General features: G+C 34.3%; 1 protein-coding gene across 6 annotated transcripts in view; it reads right to left on the reverse strand.

The window, feature by feature from the left end:
• The window catches only part of LOC113518480 (solute carrier organic anion transporter family member 74D-like), a 69,944-nt gene that overhangs the window by 31,407 nt on the left and 18,751 nt on the right, over positions 1 to 19,786 (reverse strand). For 4 of the 6 annotated variants that reach the window (XM_026903434.3, XM_026903432.3, XM_031913269.2 and 1 more), the window contains exon 2: positions 5,728 to 6,458. In XM_026903434.3, coding sequence (XP_026759235.2) covers positions 5,728 to 6,385 — 658 coding nt within the window. In that variant the 5' untranslated portion in view covers positions 6,386 to 6,458. Of the gene's footprint in view, positions 1 to 5,727; positions 6,459 to 6,551; positions 6,832 to 7,479; positions 7,628 to 19,786 lie in introns of those variants that run through there. The other 2 variants (XM_026903435.3, XM_026903430.3) reach the window with 2 other exon arrangements.

A 19,786-nucleotide genomic window follows, 5' to 3' on the forward strand; every position in this document is an offset into this window, starting at 1 on the left:
TCTAAAGAAGTCTAACATAAAAAAACGCATGTATTGACGAAATTCCATAACATATATATTTAATGACAATACATACACAATTTAATTTACATATTCAATGTATATAATAAGTTATGATGATTCATAATGTTCAATTCATAGTCATGGATGTATTCATAATCTTTCAAAATTCATCGATGTGCGAATGAAACATAATTGAACTTATCAGACGAGTGAAGTCGAGATATAAACTCATACATACATAATGAGCAATATAAATTGTTATCAAATTATAAGACGACTGGGATGTTGAAATAGTAATACAAGGAAAATATGAAGTGTTGCGAAAGTTACGTGGAACCATTTTACAGTTTATGAAATATGTCCCACTGACCGATTTACAAAAATAACATCCAGCTAACTATTGCTCGTGGCAACTTTATACTACTAGAAACCAAATAATGTATATATAGAAACCATATAATATGTAAACAAGCGAGTAACAGAGAACAAGAAACCGTGATAAGTGATAAAGAATTACTTGTTGATTAATTTCTATATAAGACGAACTGTAACTAAATTTTAATAAACTCGTAGAAATTTAGGTGAATATTTATTAGAAGAATAAAAAGCATATTAAAAAAAAAGTTATAACATAACAATAACAGAATTGGGGTATGTTTGAATTAAGAGAAATAACGTAGAATATCGTTTACGAATATTGTCAAACTACGGAACTCTCTTGGATTGCTCTTAGCGCGTACTGAAAAATATTGGAGGAATAAAAAAAAATTAACATTCGCTCGTTAGTCCTATCACAAATAAATAGATAATGAAATTGTACTATCTCCAACCCTTAATTGCGATCCTGAAAATCAAGATCGAATCTCAAACCAAACTTTTTTAATTTTGTGTAATTTATTATTAGCTTGCTAACAAACCACGTCAGAGGTTTTAAAATACAACAAGTGCAACCAAGAAACCCTTCATACCAAATAGCGCCATCGTGATTTTTTTAATGTAACAATAAACCTTTGAAGCTGTCGAAGAAGAGGATTTGACGTAAGACAAAACTGGAGCAATGTAAGAGGAACAGGACCGTTTGTGTGATATCATCAATGAGCTGAAATTGTCACTGAGACAGACCGGCCCACTGACACACTTGCAACAAATACTAAAATAGCAATTGCATCCAATGCACTGAACCCTGCTCCTACTGTGCAATTTGTGAGACACTTACGCACATTGCACTTGAAATAAGTTACATGAAACCATACGCATATAATAAATGAAGATATTCATATTGCTGATATTTTTACATGCTTCCATTTTCACTTCTGAGAGTGACAAATAATCTGACTAATGATAACAATAACTTCAAATGTGACCAAATTAATATAGATTCAACATTGGAATGCAAAAACTAAGGATAGAAAAAAGAAATATTTAAATAGTTTCAGAGTTGGCGTCAATATTACGTACTATACAAAATAAAAAGATATCGGAATTGCGAATTACCACATTTTTGAAGTCATAAGTAAATAATTGTAACCTTCGATTAATAATAATAAGATTCACAATCAGCGTTTCAAAAAAACAATACTCATTTGCTTATCGCGTTCCTTGTTTGTGGTTACTATCGAAATAACTTTCGCCCTTATCACATCCTGTTCAACTTTGTGACATCTATTTACTTGGATTTATAATATGACTATCATCATAACAGCCTTTAACTGTCCACTGCCGAATATAAGCCTCCCCCTTGGGGAGTTTTGCCAGTAGTTTCCACGCTTGCCAGGCATAATGGCAACCGCAGTTAGGCTTTGGAGATGTATTAAGAGAAACGCTGCTGTCCATCCCTCGCAATCCCCTAGTCGCCTCTTACGACACACACGGAAAAGGAAGAGCCTATTCTATGTTTTTGCTTTTACTAGAAATTAAAATCTACCATTTCATCTCTCTTCCGAAATTTCCTATGATAAGTTCTAGTTTACGTGAGCAAAGTCGCGATAAATAGCTAGCGTAATATAAAAATACAACACACTCAGTACCGAAACAAAAACATTGCTGTGAAAAAATAACATTCACGTCAGTTGCTTCAGTACAAATACGTACTATAATTACCTACACTCCTACACTATACCTATATATAGACATGTACTAATCAAAATTAGATACCGCGAAACTGTACTGAGCGTCCGCAGAGCAATGACAAATCAGTAAAACGGACACAACGTTATAGGCCTATTTAGGTCAACAATAGTTAACATAAATTATATTAATTGGAAAACAAATTAACACATGACATTTGTAAATTCCATGCACTAATGCTCTATGTCCTTAACCCAGTTATTAGGATTGAGATACCTTATCTAAATCCACATTGTAGCAATTTATTTTTTTCTGTACTCTGTGCATTTTTTCCGATATAAAGTTTTCGACCTTCTTCGAATAATCTTTTAGTAGCACTTTGATATAAATACTTTTAATTTCAGCTTATATTAAATTTTATTTTTAAGTAAAGTGTATTACCATGCAAAACAAAACTTATGAAAGCAAGTAGGCATATTTTATAAAGCTTCAATAATTTATAAAAAAATTACCTAAACCTATACGAGATTTGACTGAAACAAGTGTTTTTAAAAAGAACCTTCATAATATGTTAATAAATGTTAATATAGCTTAAATGAATATATTAATGATGAATATAAATAATCGTCATTAGTCGAAAAGTTCTCATTTGTTTTGTTTCACTATATAATTTTAAATAATACATGTAGTTGATTTATAAATGTTTCATTAATTGTACGCTTATATAACAAGACATAGAGCTACTATTTAATTAATGTAAAACCTTAACCTGACCTATGATCCACAATAAAAACATTTGTATTTGTAATTTTTTTTTAAAACATAATCAATATCAAACCTAAATGACCCACTGTTGGGCACTGAACTCATACTATAAAAACAGGATATTAGAGTAATATTACAAGTGTCTAGGTGTATTGAGTTTTCCTTCTCTGGCAGTGATGTACTTTGTTCCTAGTTGCGTCTTACGACAGCCTGCAGTACTGATGAAATGAAGACACATTGTATTCGTAAGATATAATTAAACTTTTAACTAATTTACAATCTCTATGGATAGAGACATTATAGTCGACTCTGATTTTTCTATCTCTAAAATTAAAATTTTTGATAGAATTACGCTAGAACTATTTTACTTACATTTAATTTCCGATATAAAATTGCTGTGTAGTCCCGGCATAGAATAAACCACTTTCTTTCCCGTGGGTGTCGTAAGAGGCTAAGCGACTAAGGCTAAACGAACTTAATGGTCAAGGGATGTTTTTTTTTTATGGGTGTAAATGGTATGGTAACCCCGCCTGCGCTAAAGGAATACGCTGGCCACTGAATCACCAGTGAAGGGTAATAGATGAGAATGAAAACAGGCCAGTTAGCCCATCATGATGAATTCATCAGGAATTAACCATGATAGTTTCCAGGGGGAACCGCGAGGAGGTCGACCTGGTTCGGTATATTGCTTGCAATGGGATTCCCAGTCTTCATTACTAACAATCCCTTTCCCAAGGTCAAGAGATGGTTAGCAGCGTCTCTCTTATAATATCATCAAAGCCTAACTGCGTATGCCAATCCGCCTGCTAAACATGACAACTACTGGTAAGGTAAGGCAGTGGACAGTATATGACTGATATGATAATGATGATGACTCCGTAATAGTTTTACTATCAAATTAAAATTGTAATTTTAAAAATAACCTTAAAGAATAATACCTCACAATCGACCCCAAAAGTCACATCTAGGATTGTTATTATATTAAGCCTATAAAGACTGAATACTGATTTAATGAAATAATGTTTTTTATTGTAAATTAAAGGTGATCATACTACAGACATTCTAAATTATCTGAAATAGCATCTCAAGCGCTAGCGTGAATATGAAATAATAAATAACTATAACCCTCAACTGAACCCTCGAACACAATGGCCTACCCAAAAAATGTCACCGGCTGCAAGATATATTTTTTGTGGAGACAAAATTTGGGTATCCCTTTTTTTTTGTCTCATCTTCACAGGCTTTTAAGTCTACCATGAGATACAACGCGTCCTTAAACTTCACCAGTAACAGGTAAATTTTTTTATATAGATAAAAATGTACTAGATTCCAAATACCGGAACGTTTTGTTGTTACTAAGTACGCAAAAAATAAAACAAAATATTTGTAAATATATTTGAAAGAGCGAAATAAACAGTACATAAAGATTCATAATGATATTCAACTTCACTTGATTTATACTTGAGAATAGATTTAAAATATATTTTCGTTGTAAAAATTATTAAAAATGCGTATTAATTTAGCAACAATGTATATACATATGCACATCTATACTATATCAGAAAGAAAGATGGATTCCAATCGGTTTGTGTTGGTTTAAAAAAAATATGTGTCAAAATTTAGTTAGCCGAAGTGACTACACTACAAAATAAATTTTGACCTATTTTTGACGATCGGTGTTCCATTTATGTAATCTTAGCCCGTAACATAAATATTTGTCCAGTCATAATAAAACCTCTAAAATAGAAACAATGCATGTGTTTTTGCTGTTTATGCGCAATCTAATATGCCAAAAAGCCCACCTGATGGAAAATTAATTTTATCTAAAAACAAATACAGATTATTAGAAATTTTATCAGAATCGGTTTAGTACTTCAGTTTTTAGATCAAAGTAACTGCTTGTGTCACAATTAAAGTAAATTTTTTAATGGGTTCAATTTTAATTTAATATTTATTTGTATGTCTGAGCTTCCAAAAATCAGAACACACCACAGGTAGGTTCTGGACTTAATCGAGCGTTTTATGCTAGTTCTTTTTATAATTTTTTGTTTATTTTTTAAAATAATTTTATTGGACAGATGAGTTATGGTATAGAAGGCGGACTTTCTAATAGATTCAGTATAATTGTAGTTGGCAGAGGAAAAAGAACGCCACCAGTTACTATAAAAAAAAACTATTCGTAAACTCTTATTCTATCAACCTGTAGACCCAGATCTAGTTCTTAGACGCTTTAGATAAAATGCAGACACAACAAAAAGCAATCAACTAGTTTCATAAACATTTACTCACCGCCTAAACAATCATTGTTCAGTTTTTATCGCAATCTTTTTTTATACCTCGAACACGAGACAAAACTTTTTAACCATATAATTTCCAGGTTTCTCTACCAGAAGAAATGTAACTTGTCGAAATTTTTTATATAACATCCAATTTAACTTTAATTTTAAATTAAACACCAATTTTCATAGAAGCCAGTTCACTTAACTACTTTCTGAATGAAAATGAATAATAAACAGCTCACTGAATCATGAATAGCGGTTACAGTAATATATGAAGATATGTAAAAATGCATTAACACAAAAGCGCATTTAAGACGATTGTTAATTACGCAACTCATCAGAGGGCGTCCGGCAGAATACCTCGTAGGCGGCGCAGTGGGCGGTGGGTATGATTTATACACTTTTATGCGCCAAATTTATTGCTCGCAAAACGATAACAACAGAATACAACGATCTTAATCGACAAATAACAATTTATGTATCGAGACAGTAATCGAGCTTTTGTATCGATTCAAACTTACGCCCTCTTATTGATGAACTACGCAATTTAGAACAATACTACAATTAAATTTTAAAACAGGAGGTTATAAATTCATATGATGTATTCACTCACCCATGTAAAGAGGGGATTGCTTGCTGCCAACGTTGTCATCGACATACGGTATGCCAAGCGTAGCAATCCCAGTCTGTCCGACGCCGACCACCAATAGACAAATGAAGAGCCATGGGATCACGACGGCCGTTATCGACGACCGTGTTTCTGAACTCTTGTAATGAGCAGCGTCACAGTTAGTGGCATTGCCGTAGTACGAGCAAACCGGCGCTGGACCCGATCTGTGTGCGTCCAAGTGTACATCAAGCAATCGCGTGCCGTACAACATGTGGGGCACCACACAGCCGACCACGCCGACCGCCAACACTAGCATCATACACGCAATCCACCGCGGCCGATGTCCACGACCAGCCAGATACGTAAGAAATAGGGATGTACATATTTGACCGATTTCTGTAGCCGCTAAAAGTATTCCTGTCGTTTTTGATTCCACTTTGAATAGTTTCTCTATCGTCGTCGTCACACTTACAAAATATGTAAGAAACATGCCCTGGAGTACCCATCCAGAGAGGAAAACGAGCATGAATACTCGTGTCGAGTGAAAAACCGAACGAGGCCCGACTGGCTGGGGCGCTGGTATCTTGCAGTCAAGGGATCCATTGTTATTTCCAGTAGCTAATCGTTCCTGTTCCTCTGGTGTAGCTTCAAAACGTTTCATGGCGATGTCCTCGCCCGGAGGGTCCGTGGGGCCCGCTTCCCCGCGCGCAGAGAATGACGCGACAACACTCGCCCTGTAACAATTGAAAAACAGTCATGTAAACTAGGGTAAAGCCATCGTTACCAACGTTACTTAGTAGTTCTCGATTTTATGTTACTCAACTCACGTCATTATCTAGTCGCAACTATCGTAATTAACTTCACAACCCCCAGTCCAAGTTGCGACCGCCCGAGCGGAAAGGATATGCACGCGAAATTGATGACTGTAACGCTTCCGGATAACAGAACAACGTAAAAAATAATGTATCGCGAAAACAGAAAACTGAATCAGTATGCAGGTGGCAACTCATACGCATACTTTTTCATGGAGTCGTTCACTAACTAGCGAGCCTGTAACGGGGGTTCGTGAGGAGGCTGCGTGCGCACATGCAGCGCGGCAAAGATAAACTGCAACGAGAAATTGCCAGCATAGCGCGATGCACCCGCTTCACCCGCCCCTCGGCTTCTCCCCACACGGGGTTTTTATTGGCCGTCTGTCCGTTTTTTGTGCGGCACGCATTTACACACGACGAGAGTCGTCTGCACGACGCCCTCACGCCCTCCTCCTAAGATTCCCTCTCGTCTCGACGCAACGGAATGTCTTTGTCTCTCGAAGGAGCTTTTTTAAGCTCACTTCTTACAATTTTCTAGTAATTGAGATCATTATACATGCAGATACGCAAATAAACGTGTATTTAAAAATTTACCCTCAATTTATTAGAGAATGGAATCGTAATTATATACGCTATCTGCCTCCTTTTTAGAGAGCAATTTCAACGCGAAAGATTGGTTGCTATTTGGTACATAGCTTACATAGGTAATTACTTGAAAGGTAAGTTTACTATTTCTATACTGAATCTTCTAATTACTGGTTGAATCATCAATAATAAATAGTTGAATAATTGAAATAATTTAATAAACATAAGCTAGGCTGATGTATACCAAAATTCCAATGCTACAAGGATAGAGGACACAGGCGTTAAGTTCACAAATAACAGCAACAGTAGAATATTAATGTGAACGACTCATACGGTTAACTGGACTTGCGAAACTTACCAGGTGAGGCCGATGACCAGCGACACCGTCCACAGCGCACTCTGCACTACGAAGCCGGCAACTAATTGCAGACAAGACTATGCAACTAATTGCCCGATACGAACAAAATATTTAGGAATGAGTCAAACGTTTTTTCACGTCTAACGATAAATAAAGTATAATGGCAAATGAATTCCGAAATAGACATAAACTTGTTCAGCTAGCTATCGGTGCAACGCTATCGTCCCAGTGATAACAGGATGAGAGCCAACTACTTGTGAGGCAACCTTTTTATCTCTAATGTCAATAGACAATTCCTACCAATAGTACATTTACAACTAAAAACTTTAAAAGCTCTTTGATATCCAGCCAAATTTCAAATCTGATACACTCGTGCGTCAGATTGAATCAATGTAACTGATATAGTAACATAATTACAATTTTAAAATGAAAATGTTTATTTGCAAATAAACAACTATCTTTTTTTCAAATTAAGACAGACAATACACAAATCTTCAGAATTTCTGTATTTTCTAGCAATTTAAAAAAAAAAACCTATTTCGAAATTTTTCAATAAAACAATTAACAAATTTTTTGGCGTCACACAAAAAAAAAACTACTGCACCAAATTAAATGAGATTTTAACAATTGTAACCTGAAGATCTAACTTAAAATCTGGAATAAGTTTCAACGTGATATACCGTCTAGAAATGGTATACTCGTATATCATTGGTTTTTACTATTTCTGAAATTCACACATACGTAGTAGCGGGCAAAAGGCTAGTCCAATCTATACTTATAATAAATCTATAGAGTGGTCAATTCTGTACATGAAATATATTTCCAAAATAACTATCAGAAGGTGATTTGTGATCGATACTGATGCCAAAAATGTAATCAGTAAAATTTTTGTCTATCTGTCTGTATGTTCGTAATAGAAACAAAAACTACTACACGGATTTTAACAAATCTTGGTACAATTATTCTTCATACTCCTGGGCAGGTTATAGTATACTTTTGATCAAGCTACGATCAATAGGAGCAGAGCAGTGAAGGGAAATGTTAAAATGTCCACCCGTGCGACGCCGGGACGGGCCGCTAGTATCGAATATAAGTGTTTATTGTAGCTAAAAGATAAAATGTCATCGGCAATACAAAAAGAGACATACGTACAGACATGAAGCAAGACGACAATAACTGGCGGTTCATTTAATCTCCAGTGCGATTGAGTGGCAATGAATCATATCATACAAACGCCGGACAACCTATTGGCATGAATTGAATAAACTAACGTTACAACACGGCCCATCAAAAGTAGATACCTATATTTAAATTAGAGTTTGCCTACGAAACACAAACAGCGATATGGAAGATGAAAAATTTCCAGCGTCGCCATGGCCTCGTTTAAGATTCAGTAACGTTACAAAATGAACAAATCTCGAAACATCAAGAATAACGTCAACGTCAACCCACATCAAAATGCAGCACAAAAACACAAGGGTTAGATATATGTTTTAAATTTCATATAAGTGATGAATAATGTAATACAAATTTTAAGGTTATAAAAGATAAACAGTTTTAACTTTAAACAACAGGTTATTAAATTCACCTATATTTTTTTACTAGCGATCCGACCCACACCTGAAGCCACACGACTAGACAGAATTTTGGAAAATCAATCATATATTGATTGATTTTCCAAAATTCATATAAAAAAAGTTTCAGCCACTTCAACTGATCGGTTATTTTATAACATTTTTTAGATTGACATAACTTTTCTTTTATATACCAATTTAAATAAAACAAACAATAAATTTTAAGTGGAGCAAACCGCAACGCAGTGAAAACCGCATTCAAATCGGTTAAGCCATTTCTGAGATTAACGTTCAAAAACAAAAGTATAGACAAACAGACATTTTTTTTTAAATCATTGTATTGAGTTCTATAGCGTTCATAAAGCCCTTCCATGTTTCCCTGTTTCTTTCTGAGCAAAATCTTAAATTGTTCATAGTGGTTGATAGGGTACAACAGGGATCTTAATTTTTTAAAACCATAACAAGACGTTTGTGCTTTCTTAAAGTTAAATAATTTTTTTTTTTACTATTGAAGGGTTTGACTATCATTAATCACCACCAATGATCGCAATCAATCGCGATAATGATACAGTATTAATTAGATTACAAATAAATATAAGATCACAGCACAGTACCTACGTGGGACTTCTGTGATCTCACTTATTCTGCCTACAGCTTAGTAAAAAAGGAAAATTGTCTAGCGTAATATACCTCACACATTTGCCTAGATAATTTAAAGAATCAAAACGAAATGGTAACCCCACCTCCGCCATCGATATACACTGGCGGGGTGACCGGGAACTGTTTTATATTTATGATATAGTTAGTCAAATCCAACAAAGACTGTAAACAAGTTCGTGATCAAGGAACATAAGCACAGCACAGACATAACTCATAGTGCAGGGTCCCACGTCGTCAGCGCAGAGCGGCGGCCCGGTGGCGTGGTGGCGCGGGTGCATTGAAGACGTCTATGATCACTCTATAGGTAAGTGAGAGGACAACGTGCGCGGTCAAGGTAAGTGAGCAGATACCTGTTACCGATGACACCGCGCACTCGAGATTAATCTCCAATTTAAACACGACTTTGTAACATACACCTTGTACTCCACTTGACTACAACAGCGATATGTTAATTGTAAGCAAATCCAAAGAACTCTTAAAGACAATAGGAAAGGTATAGTATTCATAAAATTCATTACTATCCTACATACAGGAGTAATGTTTGTGGAAATCACTTTCTCTTGACACGCTCCAGATGAAGAGTAAGAAATATTTATTCTGCATATAGCACAGTTCACTGTAACCGATAAATTAGCGACCCTTAAAGCTTTCAAATGGTGGCAATAAAGTTCAATTGAACTATAAAATCAACAAAAGACTCCAACTGGTATAATTCATGACAGAAACAAGGACTTTGGCACGTTTCAAGGATCGTACTCATATCAAAAACATAGAATTACTAATAATATAAATAAAGCCACAGGGCCAGGATCCAAACCTATTATTATAGCAGTGTTATCTATCCGTATATCAATCAAAATCGAATCAAGCTTCAAAATAGGAGATGCATAATATAGGACAAACTTAGATGAAACAGTGATCTCTTCAAGATTGTAAAGAACTGATAAATATATACATCCTTGAAACCCATTCCATAAGGAACAACATAATTTTTCCTCCACATAGACAATGTTGAGCAACGAACCATAAATTATCTGAGATGATGACAGTGACCTCATATCTAAGTGATAAGTTTTACAGTTGCCGTCATTACTAATGTTAGATTTTTATGGATTTACCAAATATTACAGTGTCTTACGACCCAACCGTAACATAATATCTCAGAGTTCATAAATTATCAATTAACTCATCCATAACAGTAAGCATATTACAAATCGAGTTAATCCGATTCACCCTCTAATATTGGAAGAAATTAGATTAGAATGTAGCCGACAAAATGCGGGTAAATTAAAAGATCAACAAAACACCCCCGACTATTCCTTATGGGAGTAAAGTCAGGAAGAACATGTATTCTCAGTTTTTTAAGTACAATTTGATAAAACAAATATAAGATTACTTAAAAATTATTGAAGCACATTACTCAAAACCAGCTATATTCACAACTGAAAGTTGTAAACATAAAACAGGTACATATTAATAGTTAAATTAGCTTGAGTCTTAATTAAATTAAACCGGATTCTGCCCACTTGAATAATTAAATGCAAATCTCCGGTCGTTTAGATTATTATGTTATGTAAGCAACAGTGCGAAGTGCGAAATATATTTTGGAAATAATACGTTTTGTTATTATCGACAATTGACTTCCATTTATACATATAAGTTAATTATCACCTCATACCTATATTCAAATGGATTCACTAGTTTTGATCAATGATAAATAGATTCTTTTAAAAGAAGCATAAATATATTTTGTTGTCAGAAGCAACAGAGAATGAAAGGCGCCATGGATGTCAGAATATGTTTATCGAGTATCTCGTGTATATACTATTACCATTTCCATTAAGAAGGCCGCAAGCTTGTTTCGTCTTCAGTGATACAAATAAAAAAACTAACGTCAGGTCTTAAATACTATATACTTGGACCAGCACGTTAATGCCATCAAAAAATACCACTGGTACTATCAACAATATTATTAATATTCTTTTATTACAAAAATTAGCATTAATGTATTGGTTTGATGTCATTATTATATTTAAGTAAGTTAATGAGTTTATTATTATATTTGGAATTTCTTAATTAAAGATTCTAGTATTGAAGGCTGTTAAAATAATCAGTGCACAATGCCGATTCCTAGGAACAAGTTTCAGTTATTTTAATTAACCACGTTCCGTAAGACCGATCCAATGATAGTTAATAATGTTTAAGAACTTACTTGCGTGACTGCCATTACATTTGCAAATCAAATTTAACTTAATTCGCGTATTAATTTTCAACAACCACCGCCAAGTGTCGTATGACCGAATGATTTATTGGAACTGATAAGTCGAACGTGAGTTTTATTATTTTATATTATTACTATAGTTTTCCATTAGAATTAATGTATTGTTTCTATACTACTGCGAGAAACCAGACACCGATGTGTACAGTAACACAGTTCACAATTCCAGAACACCCAAACCTGAATCCTAAGCAGCCCGTAGGTTAAATCGACGCAAAAAAAACCATATACACTAAGAAAATCATAAATTTATAGAAAATATGTACCTCGTTCAACGAGAAACTGCTAACGAAAATCATATCAGTCGATAACTATCTATTACTTCTCCCGTAAGTAGAGTTTTGCCAGTCACACTTTGCAGGCAGGTTGGCAACCACAGTTAGACTTTGATGATGTTTTAACTAGAGGCGCTGCTGTTCATCTCTCGACATTTAATTTCCCTTAATCGCCTCTTTCGACACCCAAAGGAAAAGAAGAGAACGCTAACGAATTATTATTATAGAAATAATATAAACAAATACAATAAAATTTCAATTATGAAAAATACTATCCCATTACATTTACTGATAAAGAGGAATAAATTAATTGCATATACAATTAAATCCACAGCTACGAATGTCAATAAATCAACAATACACACAAAAGAACCCACACAACAAAACAAGGATAATGAATTGAAATCGAAACTCAATAAGACATAATAAAAAGACTGATTAAGGCCAATAATTCACACAAAAAGACATGTCTTTGCATAAACCAGTGGACTCCCTGCGGTGTCTTATGGTCTAAAGATATTCTGACTGCCCTTCACTGAACAGCAGTATCGTTAGCCAAATCTCTGACTTTATAAAGCACAGTTCATTTTTTCTTGTTATAAAAGCCATGTGAAGGACATTGCCAATTTATATGGACATATGCTGATTAATATCGTTTAATGCACGCAACATAAATCAAAGTTTTAATTAGGGTGTACACACACGGAATGTTTTGTAGTAAATCAATATCCGGTCATTATAAGCACGTTTCTAGTCTGACAGTTGATTATTGTTTAACGCTGATATAACCACTCCTTGACATTGTTAATATCATACGCTATGCTCCGTGCCAAAGCGATCACAGGTAGCAAAGAGAGGTCAAGAGGCTTGCTAATCAACAACAGAATATGAATTACTTGAACAAGGATAAATACGTGAACACATGTCTCTCGTGTAACAAGGTTGCAATATATAGAACTATGTTACAATATTAATAACATTTAAATGTAAGTACATACTTTAATTAATGAAGATAAGAGAAATTAAGTCATAATTAAACAAGACTAATTTACTGTTAAGATATACTATGGAAAAAAACGATTTAGTAAATTATAAAATTTAAGGAATAATAAAAACGTAGGAAACTACCGTAGAAACAAGCGTTTACAAAGTCAGGGCCAGGGTGCCTCTTTGTATGACAATTTGACACTGCTCACCTCCATTTATTGAACGAAGTGGAACGTGTAAATGAAGAAACGAAACGCTACCCTATAATCGTTTAACAAGCCTTGCCAATGATGAAACAGATGTCACATTTGAAGGCAATATCAATTCAAACAGTGAATAGATTATAGATGAAGTAACCAACTAGGGTAATATTAATGAAATCGATATCTTGTTACTAGTAGCTCTATGAACAGAAATTAGACTATTAAATTACAAAATAAAGTAATAAACTCAAGAATTTCCTTATAATATTTACAACATATAGATTACATATGATGATGATAAATTATACTCGTAGTATTTTTCATATTACAATAATTGCAAATATTTAGCTTGTCTCTGATTATAGGTTCCCGTTCACTAACTGGATACTTGCAACACCTATATGGGGGTAAAACTATAAAGATCACCAGTAAGATCCAGATTTTTGGAATAAATTGTATGTCAAAAAAGTAAATAATAACTTTATGAATATGAAGAAAAGATACGGTGAAAGTGATACCTCAAGTCTTGAATTTCGGTGCGGGCGGAGGTATAAGGTATCGGCGTATCAGAAACGCCTTCGGACTCTGTATCGGCTATTTGCATACAACGAATTCGCGAGGAGAAATCTTGATGCACTACTTTTTATGAGCCTGTTGCTGTATCTTTACTTGAATCATTCCCATTCATTGTGTGATTAACAAATCATCATCTAATTCCCGTTTTATATTAGAATACCTTAAATTCCTCTAATGGTTAAAAACAAAATTAGTACTTTGAAAACTGCACAAATTCAGTGAATTAAAAATTTGTGGAACCGCCGTAACGTACGCACAAAAACAGCTTTCTAGAAGCGGTTTACAGGTTATTCCCTCAGACAAGACATTTCTAAAGATCGACTAATCATTGCTAATTTTGCATACAAGACTTTATGTAAAAACAAATTTCAGACCGGTTAGTCACGAATTAACCAATCACAGTTAAGTATTATTTACTTTCTCCGAGCTGTGTCGTATTGAATCCTTTGAAGGTAAAACAAATGGAGAAAGATACAAAAATATTGCAAATAAATACAAAAAAAGTATATATGGTGTACATTATCCAAAATTTAATATACGAACGTTCAACGACATTGTAAGACCTCAATGGGCTCTCAAAGGTCAATAAACACGAGTTTGTTTTAACAGTCGAGTATTGTTATTCACTACGTACTACGTGTACATACATTCTGCACGACACTTCGCAAACAGTGGTCGTCCTGTGCAAACTGCTCAGCTACAGTCACTTCTGAACAAGCACTTAGAAGTCAAGTTTTTAACGTTTCACCACTTGCTTTTGCGACCGCCGAGATCAAACTAAGCTTATAACAACTAAATAAGCGTTCGTATATCCAAAACATCCTATACCAATTTTTTGTTTATGAGACGTCTAAATTACTTGTATACTGTTTTTGTTGAATTTTTTAATGCACATGGTTTTTATTATCCTTATGCAGAAATTTTAATACACTTATGGTTTCTAAACTACGAGTTTATTCCTGTGATTGTTAGCCATACCTTGTGGCTTACCGTAAGCATGAATTATAATATTTATTACGACTTTAATCCCAAAATAAGGTAAACAGCAATTGCATTGATCGTAACTCATATTTCTTGGTTCTTATCTTTGGTATCTAATCCTTCACCTTCATCATTTTATGAAATAATAATGTTTGTTATTAAAAAAAAATCTATGAATCTGACCACGCATTATCATCATCATATTAGCCGTTTACTATCCACTGCTAAATATAGACCTCCCCTTACTTGGAGTTTGCTAGTTGTTGCCACGCTTAGCAGGCAGATTGGCAACCGCAGTTAGGCTTTGGTCATTCATACAAATAAAAACCCTTTAACGTTTAAAGAGTTTCGGTCACCTAACACACTGGCGTAGGGGGGAAAGGGATTGTTAGTAATGGAGACTGAGAATCCCATTGCTAGCAATATAACCTACCAAGTCGACCTCCTCGCGGTTCTCCCTGGGAACTATCATGGTTAATTCCTGACGAATTCATCATGATGGGCTAACTGGCCTGCTTTCATTTTCATCTATCATCCTTCACTGGTGCTCCGCCAGCGTATCCTGTTAGCGCAGGCGGCGTTACCATACCATTTTCATCCATAAAAAAAAAACACACACTGGCGTAACACAAGTAACTCGACGCTATAAATTAAACATTGTATATAGAATGGACGAATAATAAAAACGTAAAATCGTGTTCAATGTTCACCCCAAGTATAAAACAGTTAACAGTTGCTATTATAACAAAAAAAAATCAAAACTCCGAATATCAAATAGTATACGAAACAATAACAACAATGCCGATGGTCTCTGAAATCATGACTATTCACACTACATGTAATGTAGTAGTAATAATGCCATGGTCATTAATTTGATGTGATTTGAAGACGATGTATCATCATTGTTCTACTTGTTGTACCCACTCTAGATTTTTTTGTATGAAGTATTGAGGGAATCGTGTCATTAACACTCTTTTACTCTACGATAACTTCAGTTAATTTAGGAAATAATATTGCTTAAGTAGAACCAACTAACAAACTCATAAAGCTAAACAATTTATCGATCGTTTTCCATTCCAGAGGATGGTAATAAAGATACAAAAACAAGAAAATTGTAACGGTCGTAGTATATAGGTAGGTGTACCTATATAGGAAAAATGTGCATTTTATAAAAAACCTATTTCACGTATTCGTTACACTTACAATAACATAAATTAATCACATACTTGGAGCAATTTACTACAAGAATTTCTTGCTCTCTAAGAGCAACTTTTTTTTCTGCAGCTTAAATTATTATTCGAGAATTACTATGGATTATCATTATAGCAATAGATGAAAAAGAATTACAAAAACGATATATCAAGCAACAAACAGATGTTGGTAGACTGTCCTAGACAAATATATAGGTAACTTACTGAAAAAGGGCCAAGTTAATAGTACTCATAAACGGAGAGCGTGTGTTAATAATAATTTATTGATAAATGAACATTTGTCATAATACTTATGCCTCAATGGAAAACAAACATGGCATACATGTACATATGTTATGAAGGAATTACTAATATAAGTAAGTATTTTACATATAACATGTAAATAGATTGGCAAAAAACAGGCTTAGTCACGCATCGGAACACTCGTCGTGTGGCCGCTAGAGACTAAATTGTTGCGAACTAACAACGACATTTTTCATTGACCATGAACTAAATGAACCAACTGCCGGAACCTAAATGGAATAAACCAAAAAGTATCAATTCTAACAGATAGCTGTTACTCGACCCACATCTGTAACCTCGTTACAGCGAAATCGCAATGTAATTTTGCGACGTACACTTTTTTGGAACACTTTTACTTTGGCACCGGGCGTACGGTCCAGCGGCCCAGTGAATGAGCGTATTCGGTGATGACACCAATTTCTCTTTCAATATATCCCGCAAGTGAATTGCAAATCGGATGTCTGCTGAATTTCCTCAATGTGCTCATTTTATTACCAATCATACCCACTCAGTTGCTCGACATCTCTAAATAAATCATTGTTACAGCTCCTATTTACTAAATCCAGAAAATATATTAAAAATAATTCACATAAAACATTAACATAACATGTCATGTGAAAGATAAACGTGCAATTATATACCACCTTCACTAAAATTGGCAATGCTAATTAGTCCCCTATACACATGTCAATTATGGCAATTTTTCCGCACAAGTTTTCGCAACACGCGCGTCATCATCACGTAAATCCATCAGACGCATGCGCGGGCCGTATAATATAAACTTTCTCTCTCGTACGCAATCACATTTGGTTAAATTTCGCTTTTTTCGCATGTTTCTGCACATAAATGGAATACACATTAAAGAATCCATAAATTTTATATCATCTCCCGATATGGTACGGATTTTATTTTTAATATAACAATTACCATTGTTTCTACATAAAATTATTACACAGCGAATTTAGTTTGTAACAATCCTTAATAAAAAAAATATGAGGTACATCATATTTTTCAATACTTGGATGATTTTATGAATGGACATTAACCGTCGATGTTGATGACTAACGCCCCTAATACAAGACATCTTGGTCTTCAAAAGTGGTAGCGCAAAGAGGATATCAAAAAACTCGAAATATAATCTTTAACGTTCATCATCATCATCATCTCAGCCATAATCTGTTCACTGCTGAACATAGGCCTCCCCATAGACTACCATAAGGAACAGTTCTGAGCTACCTGCATCCACGGACTCTCTGCAATGCATTAGAAGTGGTCACTCCATCTAGTGGGAGGGTCTTCCTACACTGCGTTAAATGATCTACGATGATAATATATAACAATTTACAGTGACCACTAAGTACGCCGTCAGTTTGTTTATCGCTCATCTTACTAATATTTTTTTATACAACTTAGAATGGCAAATAAGCTGACGGTCCACCTGATGGAAAGTGGTAACCGTCGCCTATAGACATGAGCGGTAGCATGGACATAATAGAGTATACTGTTTCGTCCATGATACCTCCCATGCGTTGCCATTCTTGAGGACTCAGGTGTTATTCCTCTGTTCAAATATAAGAAAATTGTAACCAGATGACTTCTGTATAATGGAAATATTAAAAATATATATATGGGGGATCGTAATAAGAGCATTAGAATCCAAAATTTTATCTATCTTCAAAATTTTATCTATCTGTCTGTATGTTTGTTCTGGCATCACGCAAAATCGGCTGCACCAAATTGGATAGGATTTTCAGAGTTCTGTTCCTGAAGGTCTAACTTAAAATCTGGTCTACGTTTTATCTTGATACGCCATCTAGAAGTAGCTATATGATAATGGACAAAAAGCTAATAACCGAATAAAATCATTTCAATACTCAAATCTCAATTATTATTTTTTTATAAAAAATATGCTAATTTCTCTGCAACGAAAAACCTCAAACACTAACTAGTCTAGGGTACCTCAGATAATGCGGTTTCAGATATAATACCAGTATTAAAGAAAGTACATTCGTAAATTAGTGCAAAAACCAGCAGTATAATTAAATTATAGTGCAATAATGCAAAATGACGTTGATAAGAATGAAAATAGTATAGTCAAAGCAGTCGAGAGCGAATCTAATACAGCCGGTCGTGGATTACTTTCATTTGACTCAAGTAACGAAAGTAAACTTTTACTCTCCGTATGAAAATATATTCTTGATGTTTTTCGTACTAGATTTGAATACGGCTGGATTGATTGAAGTATAATAGACAACTGAAGATGTAAATAAATTAATGTGACTGTTAACGTAAGAAATAGTGAAAAAGACTTTTATGCAACTTAAATTGATAAACAAGTTAACGGCCCACTTGATGGAAAGTGGTCCCTGTCACTTATATACATGAACAATACCATGGACATAACACAATATAAGGTGTCACACACAATATCCTTAATGCAATACCATTTTTGAGTACTAAGGTGTTACGCCTCTGTAACCTGTAATTTTATTACCATATCCTACCCTTCAAACCGAAACACAACCATGCAAACAACTGCTTAACAGAAACACGAATGGGACAGAGGTACACAAGCAGCCAACTTTAAGACAAAGACTGCCGCTGGTAAATCAATGTCGTATATCAATGCCAATCCTTTAAGAGAAAGCGTTAGTTTATTTTAATTTATTCAGAAAAAGAAACTAATAGCTAGGTCAATAACTAGCTGAAACTATTGTATCGAGTACTGTTTCAACTGCATTGAACATAATGTGTGCAATTCAGAAAAAGATTTTTGCACTATTTTACCCAAAAATATTACGTGATAGTAATAAATACTCTTTTGGAATTGTAGTTTCATTATTTGTAAAGGTGATTCACAAATATTTGTACCGCTAGGAGAACAGAACTGGAAGGCTTTAATGTTGCATTTCAAGTTCGGAGCTGTAATAAAACCAGGCAATCAATAGTAAACTCCTTATAAATAGTATCTATTCTATGAGAATAAATTACTTAAAAAAACTTGTTTCGAATGCGTCCGAGGTCCGCTCGAGGACAATCTGAAAAGTACTGGTTTTGGAGATTACACAAATTAATTTAAAGTAACAAATTATACCACGTCTAATTCACAGTAAAAACATATACTATGATAATGGTAATATAAAATACATATCTATATATTGGGTTCCTCTGGATCCTCTGGACATTGATGGTGGAAAAAAGTTCACCATCCATTTCGATATCGCCCATATCGGAAGGATATCTATTTTCAAATACGTTAAGTCTTTTATTCAATATTATT

The sequence above is a fragment of the Galleria mellonella genome, unplaced genomic scaffold (assembly GCF_026898425.1).
Source record: "Galleria mellonella isolate WM207_F2 unplaced genomic scaffold, CSIRO_AGI_GalMel_v1 utg171, whole genome shotgun sequence".
In the NCBI taxonomy this organism is placed as follows: domain Eukaryota; kingdom Metazoa; phylum Arthropoda; class Insecta; order Lepidoptera; family Pyralidae; genus Galleria; species Galleria mellonella.